Source organism: Limanda limanda, chromosome 21 (genome assembly GCF_963576545.1).
Source record: "Limanda limanda chromosome 21, fLimLim1.1, whole genome shotgun sequence".
Lineage (NCBI taxonomy): Eukaryota > Metazoa > Chordata > Actinopteri > Pleuronectiformes > Pleuronectidae > Limanda > Limanda limanda.
The window spans coordinates 6,558,619-6,582,185 of NC_083656.1; the positions used below are offsets into that span (position 1 = coordinate 6,558,619).

The 23,567-nt window shown below is 43.5% G+C and overlaps 1 protein-coding gene across 1 annotated transcript in view; it reads left to right on the forward strand.

The window, feature by feature from the left end:
- LOC133028213 (protocadherin-15-like) overlaps window positions 1-23,567 on the forward strand; it is a 119,436-nt gene that overhangs the window by 87,138 nt on the left and 8,731 nt on the right. Inside the window, exons 29-37 of the mRNA XM_061095406.1 lie at window positions 942-1,069; window positions 4,303-4,533; window positions 4,822-4,910; window positions 6,318-6,494; window positions 6,761-6,979; window positions 7,953-7,961; window positions 10,929-11,039; window positions 22,728-22,749; window positions 23,551-23,567. The exon at window positions 23,551-23,567 is cut by the window's right edge and continues 22 nt beyond it. Coding sequence (XP_060951389.1) covers window positions 942-1,069; window positions 4,303-4,533; window positions 4,822-4,910; window positions 6,318-6,494; window positions 6,761-6,979; window positions 7,953-7,961; window positions 10,929-11,039; window positions 22,728-22,749; window positions 23,551-23,567 — 1,003 coding nt within the window. The remainder of the gene's footprint in view (window positions 1-941; window positions 1,070-4,302; window positions 4,534-4,821; window positions 4,911-6,317; window positions 6,495-6,760; window positions 6,980-7,952; window positions 7,962-10,928; window positions 11,040-22,727; window positions 22,750-23,550) is intronic.

Here is a 23,567-nt window from a genome sequence, read left to right on the forward strand (position 1 = left end):
TATCAGCTCCCCACTCTGAAGTCTTACATGAACACAGTAATTAATTTTATCATAATCAAGTCAGAACAGTTGATTTTATCTTGCATCATCAATTTCGGAATTTGTTTTTTTCATCCGTGGTTCTCGTGCTGGTTTCAAGTTGGTGTGGCTTTGCTGGGAATATGTGAGGATGCATACTTTGTGTGAGCCAATCAGGATCCAGGAACATTGAGATAAAAATGTCAGGATCTGCAGGTTTTACCAAAACAGGTTTTATCAAGTATGATTAAACTGCACCCACACGGTCCTGATAAAGCAGATAAGATGAACCTTCCAACTCTTAATAAATAATATCTAACAGAGTTTTTTTCCCTCAAACTGTTGCTTTTAAATCAATATTTTCCTTGGAGAATTGCTCATCCTGTTTTTGCCACCGGTCCCCTTATGGTCATGGGTTATAGCTTCAGCTGCAGATTAGAGGCTGTTCCATCTTTGTCGGACCAGTTTTACACTTGGCAGCCGAACCAGCTTCTAGAAAACATCAGCACCAATTTAGATCTGGCCAAGACAGTATTGGCTACTGCTCGTGCAACACTTGGAATATGGTTTCATAGATTTCATTAACGGCTGTTGCTTTTCTCGCCATGTGTGCCGTGTGGCGTAGGTTCTGAGCTGCAGCTTAGGAGATGGATGATTCTCTGGTTTGCCTTTGCTACCAGTGCTCCACACAAGTGATTGTTTGTCCATGCTATTTTATCTCTGGCATTTAATCATCTCTGAAGCTTTTTGTTTTACTGCAATATAACTTCTAAGCAGTTTATCCAGCAGCTCTACACTCTGTGTTTACCAGCAAATACTGTATGTGCTGCACAGAAGATCATCTATTCTTCTTTGTGATACCAAATGCAAATGTTTTCAATTGTGTGTGTGTGTGTGTGTGTGTGTGTCTGTGTGTGTTCTAGCTAACACAGCGAAGGTGTTGATTGACATCCAGGATGAGAACGACCACCCACCAGTTTTCACCACATCTCTTTACATCGGAGGCGTTGCAGAAGACGCCAAAACCTTCACCTCAGTCTTACAAGTGCAGGTACAAATACACACACACACACACACACACACACACACACACACACACACACACACACACACACACACACACACACACACACACACACACACACACACACACATACACACACACACACACAACCAACCAATCACTTAAGGTTCATTGTCACCTGTCAAGCTACGGCTTTAAATAATTTCCTTGTTGTGAATGTGACACTTGACTATTCATTTAGTCCATTATTGTGCTTGCATTTCTGTCACTTATTTTGAAAAGAGTTCATCTCTTTCTTTCCTGTCATTCTATCTATCTTTGCTCGAATTTCACATCACAGTTAACAACGTGTGCGACTCCTCTCGTGTTATTAAAATACTTTCAGAAACCAAATGGGTCACAGAGCGAATCTCTGTCAGCCGGCGTGTGAGAAGCAACGAGAGGTTTTAATGAGCCGCGATGCCACGAGAGATCGGGGCATGGTCGCGGGCAGAATGGTGTGTGCTTTAATATTTGATCGCACTCCTTAAGAACATTCTTAGATATTCCTGCTTCATTAGATCATGCACAGCGAGCGTGACAAAGACGAGAGGATGAGAGGGAAGCGCACAACAAGGACGCCTCACACTTGAGGTTCGAGCTTCTCAAGTACAGAAGAGACTCAAATGAATCGTCCTCTGAGGTGGTGTCCTTGCATAGGGACTGTGTTTGTGTGTGTGTGTGTGTGTGTGTGTGTGTGTGTGTGTGTGTGTGTGTGTGTGTGGAGGGGGGTGTTTACTATAACTTGCTCTGGTCATTGAACCTCTTTAAATACTTAAACAGACTGACACAGAAAACGAATAGCCTGCAAGTGCCTGCAATGACCACAGGGAGAAGGCTGGAGGGAAGAGAGAGAGAGGGAGGATGGATGGTTAGATAAAGATGACTGGAGGCCTGCTGTGAGTAAAAAAAAAACAGAAGAAGGCTCGGAAAGACATTCATGATTCATTGTTGGGGGGGGGGGATGGACTGATACTGACAACACACTCGCTAACATCCGGATGAAAGAGTGAGAGGACGAAACATAAGGAAGGAAGTTTGAGAAATGTTAGTGTTTTCACTCAAGTCTTTCATCAGTCAGTCCGTCTGGAGTGTGTGCATTGTCTCGGGTGTGTGTGTGTGTGTTGCTTTGTGTTATCATGTGCAGGACTCCATCCGTCTTTTTGTCCCCTCTTTATCTCCCAGAATACAGATAATCACCAAATGCATCTCACATTAGCGAACGTTCTCATTACCTCCAATGATTTTCTTATTTCTCTAGATTCGTCTGTGTCACATTTACTCTCAAGACGTTTCACTTCTCTCCACCACAACCGATGGAAATGTGGAAGTATCAGATTTGCTCTTCTCTCCGTCTTCCAGCCTTTTCCTTCCACTTTCTTAATTACTGATTCCAACCTCCCAGCCTTCCCTGTAGTGGGCGTTCAACCCAGAAACAGCATGAAAATAGAATACAGAGACACAAATTCAAAGGGGCTGCATCGGTGTGGGCGTCTTGCTAGAGGTGAACAGATGATCTACTATTCAGGAAGTCAAGTTTAAATAATACACTCGTGAGTTTGAATATTTATCAGATGAAACGACAGCCGACTGCGGCAGAGAGGATCATCATGAAGTTATCACAGCAACAGCTTCCTGGTGGTGATCTCAGGGTTAACGGTCGAACTGCGGCAAATCAAATTGTGTAAAAATCTTTAGCAACATTATGTGTCTGAGCAACAGCGCCCTCTATAGCCACGGGCGGAGATTTATTTTGTTTCGGATCAATCTCTTGGGGATAAATGGGTTTTCATGTAGAGACAATCTCTCAATCGAAGCTCTGACTGTGTCGTTCCTCTCACCGAACTGTACCACGACTGAACGGTGGATATTACCCATGATCCCCGGCTTCCTGTGCCAGACGAGCTGCCTCTGCAACAAATCCACCAAACTCAGTTCAGGATTCTTCATATTTTAAACAGATTCCTCATTGGATATTGGACATAAACGCTTGTTTGTAATGACTTGACATGACGTGTTGTTGAATATACACTCTACATAATTGATTGTTTTATACTTTATTTGACTATTAAGACTTTAGAGTGACGATCAGAGTCATGGAATGAGTGTTTTATGTATTTATGAATTCTCATGTCGTTTTATTTCTACAGCTGTGAACTCAAATCAAAAGTCTGTTTGTTTTTGTTGTTTCCAAACTCACTGATTGTATATTGGTGCATATCAACGTGCACATGGATTCTAAACACGACTCCACGCTCGCTGCGGTAGAAAAACATCCAGGTCTGTTCTCTCCACCTGTTCTGCAGCAGTTGAAACAGGTGGTTGATATTTATTACTGCAGATATTGATGTGTCGCGGAGCCATTATCCAAACTGTGCCAAGCACCACTGCAAAAACAAGAAAATAGCTCTGTTCCTCTTTCCCTCCCTCTGTCCTCTCTTCCTCTGTTAGTCTCTCCTCTTTCTCCATGTGCGCCTCCTAATGTCCTTTATTTCGTCTTTTCTTCCTCGCCTCTATTTCCGTATTCTTTGCCGTGTCTTCCTGTCATATTAGCGTTGATGTGGTGGGCGTCTCGACGATGAATCTGTCATCTCTACTCCCGGCCTCCCGCTTAGTAAGACTCAGCAGTAAATCAACATGTGTCCGAGTGTGTTTGTGTATGTGTGTGTGTGTGTGGATGTGAACATGACTTTTGCATGCGTGTTGAAATGTGGGAGAGACTCCACTTGTTAACTCAAAGCACCACTTTACCCCTTACTGCTGGTTCAGAGTAATACATCAAACGACTCAAGCTGTGAGAGTCTCGGAAAGCAGATTTCCCCACAAAAAAAAATAAAAATAAAAACCTAAAAAGCCTGCAGTGTTATGTGGCTTTGAGAGAGTGAGAAATACAGGACGTATCAGATATCGGTGTGTAACTGATCGATATAGAGTGCGTGGCAGTGGCCTCTATCGATCAGCTGCTCAAACAGATGGAATCAAAGCTGTGGTGATGTTGATCCGGAGGCGAGAGGCTGATTAACGTCAGAAATCAAAGAATCAATCATCGTGATTATGACAACAATGACTCCATTACAATGCTTTGTGTGATGATGAGATTTCTTGATGATTTTATGATAATGATGTTGTGGTGATGATGCTGATTTCTTGCGGCGGTGTGAAGATGATGATTATGATAATGACACGCTGCAGTGAGTCTTATTTCCCTTGTTTTTTCCCAGGCTCTGGACCAAGACACTGGTAACTACAGTTCCATGATTTACCGGCTCATCATCCCACCTCAGCCTGGCAAAGACACCAAAAAAAGCAAAGACGGATTTGTCATCGAGCCGTACACCGGCGTGGTGAAGACGGCGATCATGTACCGCAACATGAGGAGGTCGTATTTTAAGTTTGAGGTGGTTGCTACGGACAACTATGGACAAGGACACAGCAGCAAGGCAGAGATAGTGGTGGGAATATATATATATATAATATTTTAAGAGGTTGATAGTAATTGCTTAAATTTCTTATATCAGGCTTTTTCCTTAAAATACATGAGGTTGAGATGATTTGACTTCATCCCAGTGGGATTTATGTTGTTATCAGATTGTCCCTGAAGTAGATTAAGACGTGACTGGGAAAGTAAATTTAAATTGATACAAACTTGAAGCATGATTCGACTGGAAATCATATCTGTTAACTAGTGAAATGCAGATCCTGTTTGTTGAAAGCCTTATCTGAGTGTTTCTGTTCCGTAGGTGTCGGTCGTGAACCAGCTGGACATGCAGGTGGTCGTATCCAACGTCCCTCCAACCTACGTGGACAAAAACAAGAGCAAGCTGCTCAGGTAGGACACATGATAATGGAGTGACCTCTTTTTAAATATGAGGCGTCTATTAGCACCATAGAAATAGCACATAATCATTGATCATATCTGTTAAACTACCGAACCCTCTGCTTCTATAAGGTGTGTTGCTATGACAGCTTCCCACTTCCCTTAAAAAAATGCTTAACACATGAAACATTAAAACACCAGTAATAGATCTGAAAGAGTCCAAGTTGTGTATAAGAACCTATGATTAAAATAACTGTTAATTAAAACATGTGTAAGGGACACATGTTTTAATTAACAGTTACACTGCATTTAAATCCATTTTAGAATATACAGTTATACTAGTGTATGATTCCTCCATGGTGATTAAGCTATGGTGCGTCTCCATGGGAAGAACTTTGGTTGCCGCCACAGTACCGCATTTAAAAATAGTACTTTATCATAATGAACCCACACTGGGACTTGAACACGGACAGGCATTAGACCGTAACAAAGCAAACTGTGGCTGCAGAGTCACACGTAGAATAAAATAACATGTAGGCCAATGTGATCGAACCCAATACAGATGTATGTGTATGTCCTTGTATAAGAGTACAGAGACATAGTGTTTTCTCAGGAGTGTTTTTTTAGCCGAATGTGTTGATTTTAATCCCAGTAGTTCAGTCTCGCGTAAGCAACTCACAACATTTAAAACATGTCACGTTATGCTGTGACTATTTGTGGCTGGAGTCAGATAATCACCTCAACAGCACCTTGGTTGCAGCCTGAATGGGAAACAATCTGAATCTGTTCTGTGAGACTCAGCTTGTTGCAGACTTTGGGGAAATTCGGAGGAATGACGCGTAGCAAACGGACTCCAACTCCTGAATGAAGTTATCTCCCTCCACCGTCTGCCGGATGTATTTTCCCTCATTTGGAAGAACACATGATATAAATATTAAACATAAAATACATTATTCATCGCATGAGATTTGTGTCATGAGGAACACCGGTGGGACACAAACAGTGCAGCTACGTCAGGTCCCTGCTTTCTTTGCCTCACACATACAGCGTAAAGTCATGAGGGTGTATAACAGCGCTCACCATCTTTTCTCTCTGCCTCACACCTTCTGTCTCTCCTACACACACACACACAGACACACACACAATCACAAACACCGCAGTGGGGCCATTCCCACTGTGAGCAGGTCGTTCTCTGGGAACACAAACACATATTTCCCATCTCAAGTGTGCGGAGGTGACAGGCAGAAAAGAAAACGAATGTGTGAATTGTCACATACGAACTGTTTGTGTGTGTTTCTTTGTGTGTCACTGGATGACGTGTGTCTTAAGTTTTGTCTACAGAAGTGTATTTTTATACACATGCAAGGGTTAAAACAACTTGATCCCATCAATCAAAATCCTTGTATTCTGAATCCTCAGCATTTTGGAACGCTACGTCCAGGATCAGATACCAGGAGCGAAGGTTGTCGTGGAAACCATCGGGCCCCATCGCCATGGTGACGGGATGGAGCAGGAGGACTACACCAAGTCGGACCTCATGATTTATGCCATCGACCCGCTGACAAATCGAGCCGTATCCAGACAGGAGCTCTACAAGTAAGAACTTTGCCAACAAAGTGAAATAGCCGTACTCCAGCAGCTCTATGTCATAAAAGGACACAGAGCCTAACTGATATTAAATCACGATTAAGTAATGCTTAATTAATTGGCTTCAATTAGCGTTTTGGAGTTTTGCCATTTACAACATTTTTGATGTATTTTATCGAAATCCATCTTGAACTCTCCGGCAGCTTATTCATGCAAGAAAAGTTTCTGCTTAAGTAGATTAGAACAATTAGAACAATGCTTTCTCTCCTCCGCAGGTTTCTCGACGGTAAACTGTTGGACATCAACAAAGAGTTCCAGCCCTTCCTCCCCCCCGGCGGGCGGATTCTGGAGATCCGAACCCCGGACGTGGTGACCAGCGTCAAGAAAGCCATGCAAACCGTAGGCTACACAGAGGGGGCGCTGTTGGCCCTGGCAGTGATTATCATCATCTGTTGCGTCCCTGCTATATTGATCGTTATCATCACCTACAGACAGTAAGTAGGAATAATATTTTTGGTACATTTTAGGCAGTTGCATCAGTAGCTTAGACTGAATATGGCTGCAGAAGCTAACTGGTTCCTATGGGGGGGGGCTTGTTTTATCAATATAAACAAACAGCAAACCTCTTCCTCTGAGCCATACACCTCCATTGTTTCCTCATTAGGATGAACTACAGTTTATTTGAAGTCAGTCCTACACACTGCCTGCCGTCCCGGTGCCACTATGTGCATTGATCCACGGCTGAAACCTAAAAAATGTCTGTGTCAGTCGTGAACAAATCTCAGCGGCCCATCAATGAAGTGGATTACTGTGTGAACCCTGTAGGCAGCTGTTTAATCTACTGCCTTCCAACACTGCGGCGCAGCGATAGATTTTCACATCCTGCAGCTTATAATGTTCATTGTGTGATTTCTGGGATGTAAAAGCGCTGGAGGTGAAACCGTTTCAGTCGCAGCATCAAGTTGCTGCGACTGAATTTAACGAGTGAATTCAACGGCCATCTAGATAAGTGATGTATGCAGGCAGAGCGAGCAGTGTCTCCCACAGGACGTCCTTTAACGCCATTTATCATTTTATCACACGGGCCTCTCACTTCCCCCGGATGATTCATCATGGCCGCCTGAGTCCTAATAGTTTGTTTACCTAAGAGCTGTGAAAGGCTTTTAATGTCATACATGTCCCAAACACACATAAACAAGCACAGGCACACGTTTCAATTGGATCAGTGCATTTGGGAGTATGATTCTGGATTGAGACTAAATCAATAAAATAAACTGTGTGGTATTCAACAGCTAAACAATCAGTACTCGCTGTTGTTAAACGACTCTATTGAAGACCAGTCGTCCCACTTTGTAAATTGCAACAAGTGAACCTGGCGAACAGGATGTACCGTGTGATTTATGGTTCCAATGATGAGTAATATTTCTCTCTTCTCTCTCATCTGCTTCATCCATCGTGCACCACCAGATTCAAAGAGTGAGTATTGCCGCGTTGAAATATTAATGCCGTGACTGTTTTAAACACCTCTCATTGTGATTAATCTGTTGACTTTCCCTGTACAATAAAAGTGATGAGTTAGAGGAGGACGGCGAAACAGAGAGGACAGCAGACAATCAAAGAAATGAAGGGCCAACGCTTTTGTCAGAGTGTGCGAGCGTGTGTGTGTTTGTGTGTGTTGTTGTGTTTGTAGACAGCCGTGCGATGAATTAAAGAGAAAAACCTGAATAAATTAGTTCAGAAACCCGGGCGAATGCAGCTGCTTCCATACAGACCCGCCGCACGGTGCAATTAAGCTGTTAACATCCAGTCACGCTCCGCGACATGATTCTGTATGAAGACGGCAAATGAAACAGATCCGAGTGACTTTGAGAGGAGGGGGTTCAGTCGCGGGTCACAGATGGCAGGAGCGTCAGGCACAAAGACCTCTCACATGTGCCTCGGCGGGAGCTGGGACTGGAGTGACATCTGCGTTTAGATCAGTGGGAGCGGCGTCAGTGAAGAGGGTCAGAAACCCCGAGCTGGAGTGTGATGAGCGCCAGGCTCGCGTCGTAATCGCAGGAACAGAAGAGCGGCTCGTCCTCAGGCGGCTGATGATGTCGATTCAGGTTGTGATCAGACGTGTGAGCTTTGATTTCAGAGGGGTATTATAGCAGGGTTGCAGCGCATGAGCCCCTCATTAAATACAACCAAAGGCTAGATTTTGAAATGTGTCATCACTCAAATTTTTCGGGTGAATATGTGAGTGCGAGTGACGTGCACGAGGAGAAGTGTACCAGCACGGCCCTGCTATGGGAGGCTCTGGTTGGCAAAGTGTTGGTTAACTTTTCCTCTCACGCAAGACTAGGGTTGCAAAATTCCAGGAATATTCAAAGTTGGCAACTTTCCATGGGAATTAACAGGAATTCAATGAGGAGAGACTTGGTTTTACTTTACAATATTTATTTTGTAAACACACAAGATATGAATGTTTACGGTCTGTGGCATTTAGACCCCTGTGAGATGTTAGGGTTAGAAGGGGGCGGAGCAGGACATCGAACAGGAACACCCCCCCGGGGTCTAGACACTGGTGGTGGTTCATCAGTCAAGCGATAGTTTTGGATGGCCCATGTCCGTGAGAATTGTCCTATTGGACTTCGCCAATTGTGACATCCTCTGCCCTTAACCCTCACAAGAGTAAGGAAAAACTACAAAACCTTCTTAAAGGAAAAACGTAGAAACCTCAGGAAGAGCCGCATGCGAGGGATCCCTCTTCCAGGATGGACAGAAGTGCAATGGATGCCACGAGTACTAGGTATATTGTCGGCAGGTTGTTGCCTTTTTAGTCCGCGATCAGCTCCCACCGTGATCGGGTGCCGCCGTAATCACGATCCGCTGACAGTCTTGGGATCCGTCATCAAGGTCCATGATCTCTGCCAGCATGATGTGAGATTAGGCATGTAGTCAGTTGAGGTCGATGAATATCCTACTGGGGACTGGAGGAGATTGGGGTGGAGGAGGGGTTATGCGCGTCACTGAAGGACGCCTGACTGCGGAAGAGAACAGAAGGGATTTTTAAAGTTTGACAGGTGCTGAATGATTGGCTGAAAAGCCCGCGCCAGACTTGATTGGACATTTAGAAACGCCCACGATCAGCTGATCACTTTGCAGGTTAAGTGCTCCGTAGATCAGCTGACCGTGTGCAGCTTAAGTCTTCCTCACTGAACTTGCGCTGAGCTTCATTTAACGGGAATATACGGGAATTAACGGGAATTAACTGGAAATTTTGTGGATAATTTATACTAACTGTATTTACCTTGTCATATACAGACATAAATATAAACATTTTGTTTTGTCATAGGCTGATTTGAGCCCTGAGGAAACTTTGGGCACTTGACTATATGCTTCTGCATCGTTGTGTCATTCTTAACATAGGTCTTTGCACAGTATTTGCAAATGTACACAGCCTTTCCTTCTACATTTGATAGGGTGCCTCCACACGTGAGATAGTGCACGTGGCATTGTTCTGTAGAATAAGATGAGAAAAACGTTTGCAAAAAAACACTAATGCAATGCCAGAGATATAAATAGTTAGCCAAACTATTGGAATCGTCTGTAAACATATTTTACAATTGATGGATAAATGAATGGAAATAGGCTAGATGAACAGATGAACAATCCTCAATCAGCATGCTAATATATTTTCCCCAGTAATATCATCGAAACTTACCTGACTATTCCTTCACTCTACAGCAGGCCTCAATAGCCCTGCTGTAGAGTGAAGGATGCTGGGAGTTATCTGTGCATGTGATGGAAGAATGCACAGTGAAAGGTTGAAATTCAACCTGCAGTGTGTGCTGCATTCCATACATCTTTAAAATAAAGTTTTGAATGATGTTTTTATTGCTCAGCGTTTAATTTGCGTAGTTTTTGTTTTTTTTCAAAATTCCCGAGCTTAACTTCCCATGGAAAGTTTCCGGAAAGTTTCCGGAAATTTACCGGAAACTTTCCGCCCCTTTGCAACCCTACGCAAGACTCACACGTATGCAACAGAGGCGAATACATCTAAACATACACCCAAGCGCAAAAACTACACAATCAATTCCTGGCAGAGACACAGGGTGAACCTGGTGTGTGCTCAATTGCTCATGGATTTTATTGCACGTGTACGTTAGCAGAAAATCTGTCTCTGTTGTGAGTCCCGAGCATGAAGTGCGATTGCTGTCGTTTTGTGTGAGTCCAGCGTCTGAGAGGACTGCACATCAATCAATGCCTGTACAGAAATGTATTTGCCCGACTACTTCCATCAAAGTACTGCAGTGGTCTAACGGCTACACACACATATACATAAAGTAGAAGTTTGAAACCCCTTCTGCCAGCACTGTGAAGGTTTCAGTACTTTATAATGTTTGTACGTGACTCTAACTTTGCGCACCCGACTGTGTGTTTTCTCTCTGCCGTGTCCAGACGCCAGGCGGAGTGTGCCAAGACAGCCCGGATCCAGATGGCGCTGCCAACAGGCAAACCTGGGGGAGGCACTGCCAACAACCTGTATGAGGAGCTGGGTGACAACGCCATGTAAGTGAAGTGTGAAAGTGGCGTTCACGCTGATGTGCCAACGCAGAAGCTTTTCCTTGCTCCGGAGGCTTTATGGTGTCCACACGTGCAGTTAGTCTCATTACATCCACCTACATTTTAACTATAGAGCTGGAACATCTAAAAAAAAACAACAGTAGGAAAAATTCCTAAAGTCAACAGAACCGTTATTCTACAATGAAGGAAAGGCCAAACCTCATGAACAGAATTTTAGGCCTTAAAAACTCTTAAATGTCATTTAACGCTATTTCTGCAAAACCTTAAAAGGAGAGTTTGTTTTTTAGATCAGTTTTGTCGCTGTGAGAGAAACTTTTTGATTAGTTTCTTTCACTACGGTCTTTTTAAAACCTGCAGAAACAAACCATCTACTTCAAACTCGTCTTAACCCACAAACACAACAGTGCAGCAGAGGAAACTGATCAGGTTATGTCCACATTGGGAGTTTGAACCAAAATACAGCCGTGCAAACACTGAAGTCATAAAAGAAAACCCCAGACTAATCAACAGGGTTTCACATCCTCTTTCTCCATTGCGATGAAACTGATTTCATTACTTCCGTGCGCTCATAACTTTCTCGAGGGGAAAGTGGAAACTGTTTTTCACATCCTCATCATCAACAGATTTGTTCAACAACCATGTTTAAAGACTCGCTCACAATTAGCCCTGGCATTAAACTACCCGGTTTAAGTCTTGAGGCAAATTAAGTGAAGCTGACAAATGATTTCGACTTTAGCTCTTGTTGATTCATCACACTCTCCTTGGCAAGGTTTCCTTCTGAGCTTTTCAGTAGTCTGGACACGTTCCCTTCATTTCACATCTTCCAGTGGCCAAAGCAACTGACATTATGCAAGGACGCCACAGACTTGGATTAATCAAGCAGAGCCTTGTAACCGCACATCAGACCAACAACAAACAAAACCTCCCATCAAATCTCCAGATCAGCCCAGAAATGTAACTTTCACAAAGTTCAGTGACATTCAGATTGTTCCTTGTCGGTTTTCCTGTGGTGACGCATACCAATGTCTCCGCCGTGCAAAAGATGAACAAAGGTCGGAAACAATGAGTGCAGTCTCTCCAGCGCACTGTGTGATTGGGGCTTTCAAATAAAGTTGTAATCACTGTAATCTCAACTAAATCACACGTTTAACTTTCAACCATTTCCTTCAAAATTATTTTTTTGGAGGGAAATTCCAGCTTTAAAATCAATAAGGTCATGAACCCTATGCAGAAGACTGAGGCAACATAAACCAGCTCTTTGGTGACAATGGAGAAATTACATTTACTTGTTATAATTCCGTCCTCCACCTCCTCCTGTCAGTGCTGAAGGACATTATTGTTCATCTCTATGCTGCCTTAAAAAGTTGCAAATTCTTGTAAATTTCAGGGATATTGTCTTCACCGTTTTACTGTGGCTTCCCTGCTTCGGTGTATTTTCTTAGCAAATTATGTTTGAATTACTCCCTTTGCATATTCTACCAGTTTGATTAAACAAAAGTCTGCATGCAGAAGCACAGTGTTACCTTTTATCTGCAGGTTTTCACCACGACACACATGCACTCGAGGCAATTCAGATTACGCTTATTTAATTCCTGTTAAGAGGAAGTTCAGGGGGGGAACTCTTATCAGCCTACCATGCATCACCGGTTTCCTGTCTGTCCTTGATATGCCTCCTCACTCCCATTAACATGAGGGCAAATCATATGCAAGATGGTGGAAACTATCTCCGAACGACAACATGCGATTATTAACCGTGTGAGTGTGTGTGTGTCTCTGGAAAGTGTGTGCGGAAATGAACTTGGATATGAGGTAATTGAAATAAATGCTGCCAGTAATTTATAAAGACCCCCCCTGGGCGATAATTAATTCTATTGATAAGCTGCAGAGCATATTAAATTGTGTGTCTGTGTGTGTGTGTCTGTGTGTGTGGTGTTTCCCGTGTGTGTGTGTTCCGTATCGATGCAGTGTTAGGGAATAAATAATCCCCAAAGACTATAAAACCTGGCAAAGTGCAAAAGTTTGCAGATTCATAACTAAGGTCTTTTATCAAACTGCTCAGTGGACTGATTCTCAAAGCTTTTGTTCTCCCTGTAATTACCTTTAGCTGTTCTCCACACAGACTCGGGTTTAATGTATTTTTTCAATTACCTATGGAAAATTAAATGTTCTCCAATTTATTATTAGCAGCAGGTTAAAGGAAGACCTGTTGTTTCCATCACTTTTTTAATAAAGTCCTGTAATATTGACACAAGACAACATGTGTTCCAATCCACACTGTTCATGTGATTCTATGAAGACTTTTATTCTGGAATACACATTTCCATGCTCATCCAGGGAGACTTCTTTCCTGCTAAAGTTTTGCAAAGTATTTCAGTAATTACTTCAGTGTACTTCCATGTTTTTAGATGTACTTCCAGTTCAGTCGGGTACCATGGTTACCAGAACAATGGAGCGGTTTTGCTCTGAGCTTGGCCTCACATTTAAAGATATTAAATCAGTGCTTGGCACATAAGTGAAAGACGTCTCAGGAGAATACTGTTTGAATTCAGTGGCAGCCAGCTGCAGTTCTCTGGGCGGCTTCACGGGCACCAGCGGCTGTTTCTCAATGCAGAGAACATGGACTGAGCCCGTGAGGAAAGAAGACGTGAGTTTGATGTTGAAGGAGCTGGATCCCGGGGGAGGGTCTTTAAGTCCAGGTGCCAGATGGAGTTCCGTCCTTTTGAAGGAGTAACTCCTTCGTCTGAGATCCTGCTTGACACTTAATGACACTCCTCAGGGATCCAGCCTCTTCATCACCAAGTGCACATCCTTCAACCAGCATTTCCCTTCTCTATGTCCCTTTACAGCCATACGATTCAGTTTCAAATAGCAGAGCATATGTTAAAACCAACATATGTAATGCTGGAAAAATAAAGTCTTATTATTCACACTTATTTAAATCATTTTAACTACATTTTAAATACAAAACATTGAATAACATGAAATCAAATTAGCTAAAATATAGTAATATGCTAAACTACATAATGTGATGATCACAACATTTCCTTTACCTATAGATATTGTTGTATAATACTCATATGTATTATATATATATTTAGCTTATAAAATGTATGCATGAGTAGAAAATGAAAATGAATGAATGTGGGAAATGCTGACGTGTATTCTGGTCGGCCGAGAGGTCGCCATGTTGTTGTAGAAGTTGATGATGAAGGAAAGGACCGCGGACCCAGTACTTACAAGTAAAATGATGTTTATTAAACAACAGCAGTACAGGTCAAGATAAGCTCCGGAACTTGGAGAAATCACCCAGGCCAAAATGGTGAAATCTGTCTTGCCCCTGCAGGGCAAGAAGTTTTATAGGTGGGAGGTGGGACCCCAAAACTAGAGATAACATGACATCACACAACAGGGCTTCAGCCTAAATAAGGAGTTGTTTTGCACATGAAGATGAAAATGCATTGGTCAAGGACCGTCCCTTTTCTGGTCAGAGGTCATTCCCTAGGTAAAAGGTCTTTCATAAGAGGGACAGACCTCCTTGAATAAAGATCTGGAGGATTCTCTGGGAATGTCTGAGAGTCACGAAGATAAGCATCATATATATCAGCCTGTCATTGTATTTAAGCACATGCTAAAGTCATTAACTCTAGTGAATACACGACAATGCTTTGACGAATGATGAGAAATTTGAAAACTTCCATCCCTGTTTCCTCCGACCTCAGCTCCACTTTGTTACCGTCTTCTATAGATACATTTCTACTACCATAGCTTTTTTTCAATACTTTTACCATTTACCACCATCCTTTGCTTTCTATTCATCATCACTCCACGTTCCCTGTTCTCCTGTTGACTGATGTCCCATCTTCTGTTGCTCGCATCCATCCGCCTTTATCCCCGACTGACAGACAAACGTGAGTAGGAAGCTGAAAATCGTTTCACATCTGTGATAATTTGACGCGACACAGTGACAGTTCTCTTTGCTCTAGTTTTGTGTTTGGGTCTGTGCTTGTGTGCGGTAACTGTAGTTGTATGTGCGGCTGTAGATCGTAGAGCACCGTTGGATGATCGTTCCTCTGGCAGATGATGAGTTGCATTTAAAAAAAAATATATAATCAGTGTTTTGTTGAGAGGAAAAGTGTCTGCTCTCACTACTCTGTGGCATTTTTACACTTTTCTATCTGTGTCCCAACTGATCTGGCTTTGTTTACAGTCCCGATGCAGCAGCGTCTTTGTAGCACACCTCCATTAGTACATCCTGCAAAACCTATTTGCATTCTTTTCCTTTGTGTGTCTATTCCAGCGCCCTTGCCCCTCTAGTAAGAGCCGCACAGGAATAAAATACTTAGACCTTGTTTAAGATCTCTCCTCCATTTCCTCTTGTTCCCTTCCTCATTCATGTGTTAATGTGGAATCCTGTCATTTATCAAACAGCTCTAGTAGCCGTTCTATTGCTTTGTCTCGTTTTTCTACCATTCTTTATTTACACCCCTGTTAAGTTTCCCTTCTGTGCATTGCTGTACTTTCATGTTAATGTTACACGATCCCCAGCTCCTTTATCTTCTTCATGTAGCTTACATCTTCCTGATTCACTGCACCTTCTTCCCACTCAAATTTTCTCTTTAACTCATTCATTACTTTCCCCTTTTTCTCATTTCTATTCCATAATCCACGCACCAGCCGATCAAACCACAGCGGTGGCGGCAATGGCGGCAGTCTGGATGAAACCGATCGCCAGCGTCTGATCTCCGATTTTGCCGATCGCGCGATCGCCGCCCATCGGCAGTGTGTCGCGAACGGAGGGGTGCTTAACAAACTGCCCAAGTCCGAGTCCAACATCACCTTCCTCTCTGACGAAAACCCCCTGACTATCAAAAATCCCATCTACCACGAGGACGGGACCCTGAGCAGCCCGGAGACCCTCGGAAGAAGCCAGAGGAGACGTGACCTCCTCGGGAATTTCTCCCCGTCCAGGAAAGGCCTTCGAGAGGCCTGGCTGAGGCTCAGCTCCAGTGGGGGGGACGTGGGCTTCGGTGGTTACAGTGGCAGTGACAGCGGATGGGGATCCGGGGGCGGACACAGCTGGACTCTCCCATCCAGATTACACCGAAGGGATATGTACGACGCCCTGAGACGCCAAGTGGTCATGGATCCGGTGCAGTGGGAGCTGGAGCTCCTCAAGGCCGAGTTCAAGGACAGTAAAGACGCTGGTCTGGATTCAGGATTTGACCGCGGGTTGGATTCGGACCTGATGGGGAGTCCGAGTCTGGAGCCCAAGCTGACGGTGAAGGAACAAGCCAGGCAGTTTGAGCAGCAGGCGCTTCAGGAGATGAGACAGAGGCAGAACCGGGAGTCACGAGGATCTCTGTCACCGGACTTTCTGCTTTCTATCTTCCCGGAGTCTCCTCAGCATAACGAGCAAACTCCCACACACTCCGTCCCATTTGTTGTGACCAGAGAGGGCCCCCCCAGCATCATCGTGACCCAGAGTGACGGAGGAACCCCCCCACCAAGTCACAAGCCGACTCCACCCGTGCTGCGGCGCTTCGGGGGAAATTTAACATCCAATCCGAACGGGGACGAGAGACTTCAGGTCCATCTGGAGATTATCCCCGATCCTCCTTCGACTCCTCCACCTCCTCCACCTCCTATTACCCCCCCGCCTCCTACTACCCCACCACCTCCACCGCCTCTGGCATCCTCTCCTCCTCCTCCTCCTACATCTCCTCCTCCTCTCCCTCCTACTTCCCCTCACTCCAACCAGACAAAAAAGCAAGCTCCTCCTCCCCCACCACCGCCGCCACCACCACCACCCCCTCCTCCTCCACCTCCACCTCTCCCTCCTCCCCTGTCGCCCTCACTCCTGCGTCCCTCCACCTTCGTCCTCCCTTCCCTGTCGGAGCTGCCGGCTCTGCGGCCCGTCTCCCTGCGGCCGCCGCCACCGCCGCTTCCCGTGGATCCCGAGCCCCAGAGGAGGGAGCTGAAAGGAATCCTGAAGAACATCCAGAACATTGCGGAGATCGAGAAGTCCGTGGCCAACATGTTCAGTCAGATCGATCGGAAGCAGATCCCGCTCAAGAAGGTCACGAAGGGGCGGGCCTCCATAGATTCTGTGGATTCTCTCGTCTTGGACCTATTAGCAGCTGAAGGCGGAGGAGAGGGAGGTAGAGATGGAACCGGAGGAGGAGAAGATCCACCAGCTCCTCCACCTCCTCCACCTCCTCCACAGATTCGGCCCAACACAAACATGAACTCCATCGTGGAGGAACTTGAGAAGCGGTTCCCGTCTCAGTCGACAATGCTCTAGCCTCCGTGTGTCGGATAAGGAAAAAGCACAAAGAACGGGAATCTCCGACCCCTGCTGCGTAGTTCCCGCTGAGCTGACAAGGGACTGAGGCTCAGAATAGCTCAGTGACGCTGGTGTGGTTTGATGATTTCTTCCAACATGACTTCATGTTTTCAACACAAAAGAGAAAGAGGCACCAGGGTTAAAATAAACTCTATCGGTAGAACAAAAACGATTCTTGTCTCAAATGAAGGTACATGTTGAAAACAGAGGAAGAGAAGGGGAGGAGGTGTAACAGCCAAAAAGTCACATCATAAATGTTGCTAATAAATAGTCACGTTGTAGCTTAGAACTAATTCAAGAAGAGGGATTCAGGTTGTTGAAGAAATGGAAATGAAAACCAGGTTAAAAGGTTAACTCCATTTCCTCATCTGTGCCCCTTTCAGCGAACTGACCCACTGAGGAATTCAAAAGCTCCGGCTCCGAACTATAACATCGAAGCAATAGTCTGTGAAGCGTACTCATTATCTGCCTTGGCAATTATTTCTCTTTCCCCCCCCAAACAACATTTATAGGGCTTGTTCTTTAATTACCACTGAGGGAAATTGACGTAAACAACTGTAGATGGGAGCCGAGTAATTAAATGATTAGAAGAGGTGAAATGTTTCCTGGTTATCTCTCAGTTCGACTACTGCCGCTTACATTTCACGTCCTCGCCAAGTAATTGTTGTCACGACAAATTATGATCAATCAGTGTCTTTCTTAAAGGGATGTGACATGACTCGCACTCACTGGATGATTACATGTTTGGCTTGAACACACACACACACACACACACACGCACACACACACACACACACACACACACACCTAGTGGGCGTCTCAAGAAGAGCTTGATTGAAGATGCACCGGGTGTGAGAAGGAAAATCAATCAAGAGGAGGGTAGAACATTGTTGAACCTGCCAACTTGGATTGAACTGCATTTAAACGGGGTTTTCCTATATGTTCCTCTGCATGGATACGTTTTCCTACAGGACAACACCTACTTTCATTGTCTGTGTCATGTTTGTTTCTTTTCTTTCCGCCTCATATTCACTGTCATGTAGTTGTCGAGAGCTGTGACCAGATCAGATCCTCTCCTGTGTTCTACGTGCTGTCTGTAAACATCCATTACTGATGTATGCTCATTTATTTAAATGAGGCAAAGCAGAACATTATTTCTTTTAAAGGAGACATTTTAGGATCATAAATATTCAGGTTCATTCTTCTAACATCACTTTCCTCAAATTGTCCTTTGCTGCAGCTCCTCTCTTCAGCCTCTGTCTGAAACACTGGGTTAAGGCCTCTGATCTTTTCCTGCATTTCAGGAGCATGAGGATCAGTTTTCTGTGAGAGAGGAGTTACTTTTCCGTAGATTCTGGTCTTTTTAACTTTGCAGAACTTGACACACACATATACAACTCACTAGAGGAAAGAACATTTATAAAAGAATCCTACGTCTCCTTCAAGATCAATACTTAAAGACATGAGTGTCTTTCAATGTTGGAAAGGAACTTGCTCCAAGCTGAAAATGCAATTTAGTTGTTAGTTTTAAAATCATATATCATAGATACTTAGTTGTCTCTAGTTACTGGATCCAAGCTCCGAAAGGTTTTCACAAGGTTTTTTCTTTCTGTTGTTCTCAGTCTGTCTTCTTCTCTCATTTTCAATAATGTCTTGTTTATCCTTTCTTTTCACCTTGTCGATGTCACGTGTATGTTTTTTTTTCAAGATGACACAGTAATGTTTGATGCTGTGGGTGGAGGCAGAGGCACAGCAGGAATATTTCTGAGACATTTATGTAGAGTGGGTGATATTTTTATTCACGAGATGTGCTAAATTTTGATGAACCTTTTCTATAGGGCTCTGTTGTCATTGTGCAGGAACCTACTGGGAAATGATTGATATTAAAAAATACAAAAAAGCCTCCGACATGAGACATTTTTCTCAATAAAATGTAAAATACTGTGGTGATAACTAAGTGCACAGGATTTATTGTTTCCTGCCTCGGTTCTGGATGAATATATCCGTCCCTATAGAGGTTAACTCATTGGTAACCCATCCTCATTAGTAATAAACCTACTGACATAGTCCTCGTATCCTCTGTCGTGTTTACATTAACACCAAAATAGTAGAAACCCCAATTGTCTTTAAAATAACCTCAGAATAAGCAGAAGCAGCAAAGTGGCTCGTCCCCTGACTGACAATTACCTCGTGTGGCTTGCTCTTGATGTATCTGTGCCAGGAAAGTATTCTCAGGAAGTCACGTACACGGCCTCCTACAGCCGGAGCATATTAATGAGGACGTATAATGCTTCACTCACCTCACATATACGATACTGTCTTTTATGAAGGTCACACAACCACATCGTGCCAAAAGGAATTTATATATACGCCGAAACTTTTATACTGGATGTTTCCCTGTGCATCAAAGGTGCTTCACTTGAAACCAAGTGTCTCACTAGTATGAAATATGCTGAAGTTACTTTGTCCTGTTGAAAAGGTTTACTGTCTCCAGGTCAGTGGCCCTCAGCAGCAGAGTGGGCTCTTTGTTTCCATGTCGATTAGATCCTCAATCGAATCCTCTCCAAAAGTTCATGGACACTTCTCAAGCCTGTATTCTACCACTTCCACCAAGCTCTACTACATTAGTTCAGAAGGTTTTGTGTAAAGAAGTAAGAGACAGAACCTCGTTAGCATTGAGCTTTGACTCTTTTCTCTTTTTATTACATTAGATGAACATTCGAGCGACATTGTTTGAATAATGTCCCACATAAAGTCGTACATTTTGATGAGTGAGTTAAACAGAAGGTCTGAAACTGTGTGAATCGGATGTGCAGAGAAGAACTTGCCTGTGAAACGCTGACTTTACACATTGTGAGAATCACATGCGAGTAGATTTCACTGCCTTCAGTTAACATGGTTTGGAGAAGAGGATTCTAGACGCATGTTGTGATTAAAAGGTGACAGAATCACGTCTGTCCCTCGAGATAATGTCGGTACAATGAGATCAAATCATGATACACAACCAATAGTACAGGCCCTGATAGTTCTTATCTCTGGTGACCAGGTGATGACATTAAATAAAACACAAACATCTTGATGCATCTTTGGAATCTCTGATGTCAGAGGAAACAATAAGTTGCAGATACAAGATAAATAGCTTTAGTAATTTTTTTTTAGCAGCGTCTTCTTTTAACGTACATTAAACCACGATCAAGGCTCTAAAAAGGTCGCAGGAAGAGCTTCTGTTTCAGCTGAGTGGCTCAGAAAGGTTTTATACTCAGGTTTTCTTTCAACCTGGGTTGTTACACACACGCACACACACAAACACGCACACACACGCACACACGCACACACACACAGTGTCTTCATTGTCCCCCAGACACATTCTCTGCTTTCACCTTTATTGTGCGTTTGCTAGAAAACAGACTTTTCATCCCCGACATCTGGAGGATTATATAATGTTTTCCGCACCCAACAAAGCAGACTGCATCTAAATGAAACTGAGTTGATGAGGAGCAGAGATACGTGACACTGGTGAAGAGCGGCTGGCTCACTCACGTGTAATTGCAAAGTCACAGGTTTGATCCCCGTTACAGCAAAGATTATCAGGAGCTAATGTTCAAGCAGCAAGGAGCAAAGAGAATTAAAATGCGCTGCCGCAAAGGGAGATTCTAAGAATATCTGCGTGAGCTAACTCTGAATCTCAGAAGATCAATTTGTTGCAAATTTTATATATTTTTTTTTTTTCCGAGTGCTGAAATAAGCAGCGTTTGATTCGAGCTGGAGAAGAAGTGAGAGAAAAATTAGGTGAGGAGAGACTGTGGGAAAAGGGCGAGGGAGCTACAGTAGCTATATATGAGAGAGAGAGAGAGAGAGAGAGAGAGAGAGAGAGAGAGAGAGAGAGAGAGAGAGAGAGAGAGAGAGAGAGAGAGAGAGAGAGAGAGAGAGAGAGAGAGAGAGAGTAAAGTGTGTTTTTAAGAGCAAGTGTTTTTCTCCTCCTGTTCCTCATATACTCCGTGAGACAAGGTGGAGAGTACACAAAGAGAGCGGGAGTCAATCATGTCAGGTGTGTGTGACAGTGTTTGTGGGTGTGTGTGAGTGTGTGTGTGTGTGTGTGTGTGAGACAAAGATCAGATAGCTGTCTGTGTGTTTTTGTCTGCAGAGGACCTAATTATGTGTCAGTCAGATCAACAGGGACACAGAGGTAGACTTAGCTTCCTGACACACACACACACATACACACACACACACGCACACACACACACACACACACACACACACACACACACACACACACACACACACACACACACACACAAAACCTACAAGCACACACTCCACAGTCTACACAATATAATCATACACGCTGCGACTTCATTCCTTTATTCCTCCATTCATCCATCATCTATTCATCCACTCACACATCAACCTTATTTAACCAGATAATCTCGCGTCCTTCAATCACTCGAAAATGTGACAACTGTGTGTGTGTGTGTGTGTTCGGATACACAACCACAGCATATATTTACATCTGAATTGATTTAATGAAAAGCTCAAGTGGTGAAGCTATGTGTGCGTGCGTGCATGTGCGCGTGCACGGTCTAATAACAAAGAGGAAAATCTAATATGTCCTCCAAAAGTCACCATTAGCTCTGCGATGCATCTTCATTCTTCCGGCTCATTACCTCGGCTTCACAGGGAAATAGAACCTGCTGCACATGTAGTGAAGATGCATGGACGAGGCCATTTTCAGCTGTTTCTCTTCCTTTGTGTTTTTTCCCTTTTTAAAATCCCACCAATTGTGCTTTTGTCTCTTTTTTTTTTTTTTTTAAAGACTCTGATTCCCTTGGCCTCATTGTCTTTGTTTGAAGTTTGTTTTCGAGGAACAGTGAGTCTCACGTTGACAGAACCGTGAAAAACCATCCAACTTATTTGTTCATTCTGTTATCATCTGATATGTGGCAAAAATAAAATAGGATATTTTGCAAACTACGGAGTCATCAGATAAACAATGGGAGAAGCAGGACTTTGTAGAGGTTTTTTCTCGCTGTTCATGAAGTTATTATGCATATACGGTTCGTGGCCCCTGGTTAATTTGGTTGGAGACCTCACAAAAAAACATAAAAAAAATAAAAAATAAAAGTTTGATTGGAGTTGACAGGGTGAATTTCACAGAAGTAAAAAACGTGTCAGTTTCAGTTCCATGCTGACTCGCTCACTGATCTAAATAGGCACCCGGGCAGAACTGGATTTACTCTTTATTGGAGTTTGTGATGTTATTTGCATTTTGAAACACACTCCTGCATCAAGTGTTTACTGTTTATGTTTTCCCTGTTTCATTCTTTCAGACGTGGATATGGACAACAGGAGGTACGTGTCTCTCGCCGCTCGTCTTATTGACATTTCTCCTTCTCGTCTGATCATCAGTTGCTCCCTTCTTTTGTTTTTCTGTTCATCTTTCTGTTCTTTTCTGCTTGATGCCTTCAGGATGGAGCAGCTTGTAATCAGTGCCTTTTGTTCACAATGTATTTATTCTACATAACTGAGTGCCTGCCTCCGAGGTCTGGAGACATTTAATGACCCTGCGGTCCATTCACAAACGTGTTTTAATGTAAAAAAACAAAGACCTTTTATATAGAAAGTCAACCAATCGTTTTAATAATGTAGATGATGGCTGGTAACAAAGGGCAGTCATACTTCCGCCAAGGCTGATTGGCAAATTCATCACCATATGCATAAACATATATTTAGAACAGAGATACAAAGGAGTTTATATATAGGAACTGAACAAATAGACTAAACACTGATATTAGCACTGCACAAATGCCGGATATTATTCATCAAGATCTCTGCACTCACAAAAATGCAATGTATGGCAATGTGAAAAAAACTAAAACATTTCTGGATCCGTCCCCCAAATCAAATCCACTCCAAATGTGACTGTGTTTTTCCATTTGCTCAGACAACCCCCTTAGTTTCAGGACTGTAGTGAACATGCAGCTCCCATCAAACAGTTTTATCTAACTGTCAGCGATCATTCAGCCACTGAGGAAAAAACACCAAGTAACACAAATATAGACATTTTTGAAAATTGATTTTCTGTTTCGGAAAACCTCCTCCTCTTCCTCCTCCTTTCTTGTCATCTGTTGCTTTTCTTTTCCCTTCTAGCAGACACAACAACTTCTGCG